General features: G+C 58.6%; 1 protein-coding gene across 1 annotated transcript; it reads left to right on the top strand.

Moving 5' to 3' along the window:
• The first annotated feature begins 1,860 nt into the window (after positions 1 to 1,860).
• On the top strand, positions 1,861 to 2,633 carry LOC102112804 (noggin-2-like). Its single transcript, XM_005522783.3, has one exon. It carries the CDS (start codon positions 1,980 to 1,982, stop codon positions 2,610 to 2,612), a length of 633 nt encoding a protein of 210 aa, XP_005522840.3. The 5' UTR covers positions 1,861 to 1,979; the 3' UTR covers positions 2,613 to 2,633.
• Positions 2,634 to 5,388: the final 2,755 nt, after the last annotated feature.

Below are 5,388 nucleotides of genomic sequence, written 5' to 3'. Positions count from 1 at the left end.
CAGCCCCTCACTTTGCTAGGTCAGAAGCACACTGCGATGAGAAACTGGACCCACAATCCACCTCAGTCCGTCTGCACCCTGCCTTGGCTCCAGTGGGTAACTGGTTATCTCATGGCTTTGGGAGAGAGTGACTGGCATGGGCAGGAATGTTCTTACACACTGTCAGCCTGGAGGAACCAGCTGTGTGTCCAATTTCTGGATATTATTCAAGTGTGAGCTCAGTGCTCAGCAATGTGGAGGTAAAGGAGGTGAGGAGGGTTTGGGGGTTTGCACTGTTGACACACACCAGGCTGGCAGTCTCTGTGCCTCAAAGGCTGCAGGTCCAGCTTTTCTCCAAAAAATTATGTAGCCCCACACAGCTGAGGAGGTGAAGGAAGAACCAGTGTTTTAACCTGGCTGGTTATCACACCATGTTGCACTGAGGGATGCAGGGACACTTTCTCTTGAGTGAGTGATGCTTCTGGAAGGTTGCCGGCTCCCTTGCAGAGGGTGCCGAGATGCTGATGCTGGAGTGGTCACACCCTGATGTGCTGTCCCAGAGGGGCTCTAAGGACACGGTACCCTATTCTACTGAAGCTCTTTGTAAAGCTGGAAGGTGGTTTGATGGCGGCCAGGCTCCTGTGGAGAAGCAGACGCGGGGCAGCAAAGCAGCCGTGGAAGGCAGAGGCAGAATGAGGGTCCCGCTACCCGGGGGCCCGCGAGGTGCCCGGACCCGAGGCTGCTGCGGTGCCATCGCCTGCAGCACCGTGCCGTGCTCGCTGCCGGGATGACGGCTCCCGGCGAGCCCGGGGCCCGGGGCCGCAGGTGGGACACGGCTGAGCGGAGGGGGGTGGGCGGCTCGGGGGGTGGCGGCAGGACCCGGCTGTCACTCACTGCGAGGTGAAAGTGCCGGGGGGGCGGGGCGGCCGCGCGCCGGGCGCGTATTTAACTTGGGCGGCAGCGGCGGCGCGGCAGAGCGCGGCGGGCGGGATACCGGGTGACACCGGCGACAGTGAGCTGAGCCGAGCCGAGCTGAGCCGAGCCGAGCCGAGCTGAGCTGAGCCGGGCTACACCGCGCCGAGCCGGGCTACACCGCGCCGAGCCGGGCTACACCGCGCCGAGCCAGCAGCGCAAGGCACGGAGCGGAGCCGCGGCTGGATGCGCTGAGCGCGGGGGGGACGGCCGGGGCCCCGGAGCAGCGGCAGCGGCATGGGTCGCCGGAGCTGCTGCTGAGCGGCGGCCGAGCCCGCCCCTGCCCGTCCCCGCCGAGGAGCCGCCAGGAAATAGGGACGCGCCGCCTCGCCGGTGCCGGGGACACCCTCCGGCCCCCCAGCCCCATCGCGCCGAGGATGCCCCGGGGGCCCGCGGGCCGCCCCCACCGCTCGCCATGAGGAGGAACCCGGCCGGGCCGCGGGCGCTGCCGCCGCCGCCCGCCGCCGCCTGAGCCCCGTGCCCCGGCCGTGCCCGCGCGGGGGCCGCTCGAGCGCCCCGGCGCCGTGACCCTCCTCCCGCCCCCTCGCCCGGCGCGCCCGGCTATAAAGGAGGGTTTTATTCTCGGGCTCCGGTCTCACGCCAAACCCTGTCACACCGTCTAGACGAGCTGTCGTGGGGCTCGGCCCAGCTGTCACCATGGCGATGGAGACGAGTCCGCTGTGAATTTTGAGGGGGAGCGAGCGAGCGAGAGCGGCGGCGGCAGAGGAGGAGGAAGGCTCGGCCGCCGCCGTCCCCTGCCCTCCCCCGCGGGGGAGGCCGGGCCCCCCCGGCGCTGCCGACCGCGGCTGGAGCCGGCCCGGCGGGGAGCCCCGGGAGCCAGCGGCCGCGGCCGCGGGGCGAGCCTCAGATGCGGCTGTCACACAACCCCGGCCGGGCTATTTAAAGTAACGGGCCCCGCCGGACACTGGTGTCTCTGCCTATTTATGAGCCCCCGGGAGCCGGCGGGCGCCGCCGGGCAGCGCTAGGAGCCGAGGCCACCGGGAGCAGCGCCGGGGCCCGCCCGGAGCATGACGGCGATCCGGGCGCTGCTGCTCTGCCTCTGCCTGGGGCTGCCGGCGGGCGGGCAGCCCTTCCTGCGCCTGCGACCCTCGCCCAGCGACAACCTGCCCGTCAAGGACATCGTGGAGCACCCGGACCCCGAGTACGACCCCAAGGAGCAGGACCTGGACGAGAGGACGCTGAGAAAGAAGCTGGGCAGCCATTTCGACCCCGGCTTCATGGCCGTGGCCGTGCCGGGGCCGGCCAACGCCTCGGGCGCCGCGGCGGCGGCGGGGCGGGGGCGGGCGGCGCTGCCGGCCGAGCTGCGGCGGCTGGAGCTGGGGCCGCCCCGGGGCCCGCGCCTGCGGCTGGGCAAGAAGGCGCGGCGGAAGGTGCTGCAGTGGCTGTGGGCGCACACCCACTGCCCCGTCCTCTACGCCTGGAAGGACCTGGGGGTGCGCTTCTGGCCGCGCTACATCAAGGAGGGCAACTGCCTGGCCGAGAAGTCCTGCTCGCTGCCCGAGGGCATGTTCTGCAAGCCCGTCAAGTCGGTCACCAAGACCTTCCTGCGCTGGCACTGCCAGGGCTGGTCCAGTCAGAAGTACTGCACTTGGATCCCCGTGCAGTACCCGCTCATCTCCGAGTGCAAGTGCTCCTGCTAAGCCTCCCCGGCCCCTTGCACTGCCGCCCTCCTCCTCCGGATCACTTTAGGGGGGGAAGGTTTTTCGGGTGGGTTTTTTTTGGGGGGGGGGGATGGGTATTTTTGGGATAGTTTTATTAGGGGTGTTTTGTTTTTTTTTTTCCCCACCCCCCCAGAGCGAAGCGGGAGAAGATGAATCGCTTTGGGGTTTTGGTTTGTTTTCTTCTTGTTTTTTGGTTTTGTTTTGGTTTATTTTTTTGGTTAATTTTTGGGGTTTTTTGTGTTTTTTTTTTTGTTGTTGTTCTTTTTTGATTTTTTTTGTTGTTAATCTTTTTTTCCCTTGGACTTATTTTAATGTTATTTTATTCAAAAGGGGGAAAAGCAAACCCAGGAACTGCAGGGCAGGCCAAAGGCACAGTAAAGCACTACAATCAGATGTCTATTTTTATACGTATATAGCCTTCTAACAAAAGGAAAATTAAAAAAAAATGGAAAAAAAAAAAGGAAAAAAAACCTACCAGCCATGTACATAGAGAGATTTTAAAGGAAATGGGGGAGAAATTGCAACTGGTTTTTTATTATTATTATAATTATTATTGTTATTATTATTATTTTAAAGACATAGGACCACATTTTAAACCCATCCCCACAGAACCCAAGCACTTCCCTGCCAAAGGGAAGGGCAGAAATTTCTTGTAAAGATGTTTTTATCGAAAGGAGAAAAGGGGTGGGGGTGTAAAAAAAGGAAAATCAAGAACCACACCATCCCTGAACGTTTGTTTCTCTGTGCTGTATTTTTTTTGTCTACTCCAGATCTTGTCACTGATGTTTGAACTAATTTGCCAAGCTCACTAGGGTTTTTTTTAAAGTGTATAACAATTAATTAAGAAGGAAATTTTAAAGAAAAGTACAAATCTATGAAAGAGTGGAATTGTTTTGTTGTGTGGGAATACATATAGTCATGTAGAGATGTTAAAGGAAATTTTCTGTGTACAGTTTATTTATTTTTAACTTTTGTGTATAGGGAAAAAAAAAACTAGAGATTATGCCAGAAACTATTGGAAATGTTTACTTGAATATTCCTTTAAAAACATATCATTGTAAATATGAGCTATCACTGATCAAAACATTTTTAGCAATAAACTCTATCTTTGAAGAAAAAACCTCGTGCTGCACTCCAGCTGCCGGGGAGACCAATGGAGACTCGGATTCTTGCTCAGAGCAGGTGATGAGTAAAGGGCTTTGCCTGGCCCATGCTGGTGTAAATCACGAGATGCCCCAAAAGTCGGGACAGCTCCACCGGCTTCTGTCTCTCCAGGATCCCGCTCTGGGATTTCTTTGCGTGTATAACCTGTTGGGTAGAGAGAAAAACACCGACCGGAGAGAAATGTCTCGTAAGGCACAAAAGAGCTGCGATGTCCCGGACTGGAGGTGTCATCTGAAGTCCTTGGGAGGTTCCATGCTCTGCGGCTCTTGGATTTGGCTCTCCTGCTGGCAGAGGAAGCGGTCGAGGTTACTGCCCCGGCCATCAAAGCGCCTGACACAACTTGGCAGCCCCACTCGTGTCAGAACAAATGCTTTTTCTCGGCTGCCACTACTAGCAAAGGAGGGAAGGATGGAGATGAGCCCTGCACCCTGCCATGCTGCACGACGGAGCCCTGGGTCCAGCATCCCTGCCCGTGGCATCTCTGGGTGTGTGCGGGGGTCAGCAGCAGATGGTGTGGAGTGCCCACAGCTCCTGTGCTGGGGCCGGGCCGATCCCTGCCCTCCAACCGGAGCTCCTGGAGCAAGGGCAAGGCAGAAACAGGATGGCTCCACACGGGCAGGCTCCGACAGCCAGGCTGGGGAGGAGCCCAGCACCTTGAGACCGAGGGCACTGGCAGTGAGAGCCCGCTACCGACGGAGATCTGTCGGTCTGTCAGTTGGTCAGAGGGCTTGGAGTGCGGCCCTGATGGGCTGCCAGGTCATTCCCCTGCGTGTTCTGCATGGGCTGCTGTGCTGGAGGGGAAGGCCTGGCCATTCCCACTGGTGTCTGAAATGTACCCGGCATCCCTGAGGAACAAACTGCTGCCAAAGGCCCTGACCAGTGAGTTCTCCCCCAAGGCAGCTGTGAAGCAGCAAGGAGACCCTGCCCCACTCCATGCAGCACAGGAGAGCAGCATGATGCCAAGCCCATGAGAAGGCACCAGGACCCTCCAAGAGGTCTGGCTCGTATCCCTGCATCATTGTCTGAGGGGACTGAGGTCCAGCGAGTCCCGTGAAGCAGGCCTGCAGAGCCTGGAGGTCACAGACTGAAGCTAAAACAGGGAGAGAGTTGTTGAGATGGGCATGGTGGGGACGAGGCAGGAAAGACAGTGACTTCCAATAGTCCACATCCCTGCAGAGCCCTGCAGCAATCCCCTCATCCACGCTTGAGGAGGCAGGCTGGCCTTTCCACACATTTGTCAGTGAGGGACTGGGGAAGGGGGGGATGCAGAGGGCAGGGTGAAAAGGAGACTTCAGCAAAGACAATGTGCAAAACATCAGGGGCATTTCAGAGAGAAAGGGGAAAGCTCATTTTGCAAGAGGAACAACATCTGTGGTGTGGGGGCTGAACATCTGTAGGAGGGAGCATGGGGGGAAGGCATTCTGGGAAAATATTTCTGACATAATCCCAACAGTATCTGGTGTGTTGGGATTTGGTTACAAATGGCCCTCTAACGTCTTTGTGCGTTTTGTTCTGCTGGTTCAGGGGCACACAGAGACCCCTGCTTTGTGCTAACCTGGGAAATAAACCATTCGCTGGGCTCAATGGCCGA

This window comes from Pseudopodoces humilis, chromosome 18, assembly GCF_049639895.1.
Source record: "Pseudopodoces humilis isolate 2021_Gansu_Grassland_sample_001 chromosome 18, ASM4963989v1, whole genome shotgun sequence".
Classification (NCBI taxonomy): Eukaryota; Metazoa; Chordata; class Aves; order Passeriformes; family Paridae; genus Pseudopodoces; species Pseudopodoces humilis.
This window is presented reverse-complemented; position numbering and strand designations above follow the sequence as displayed.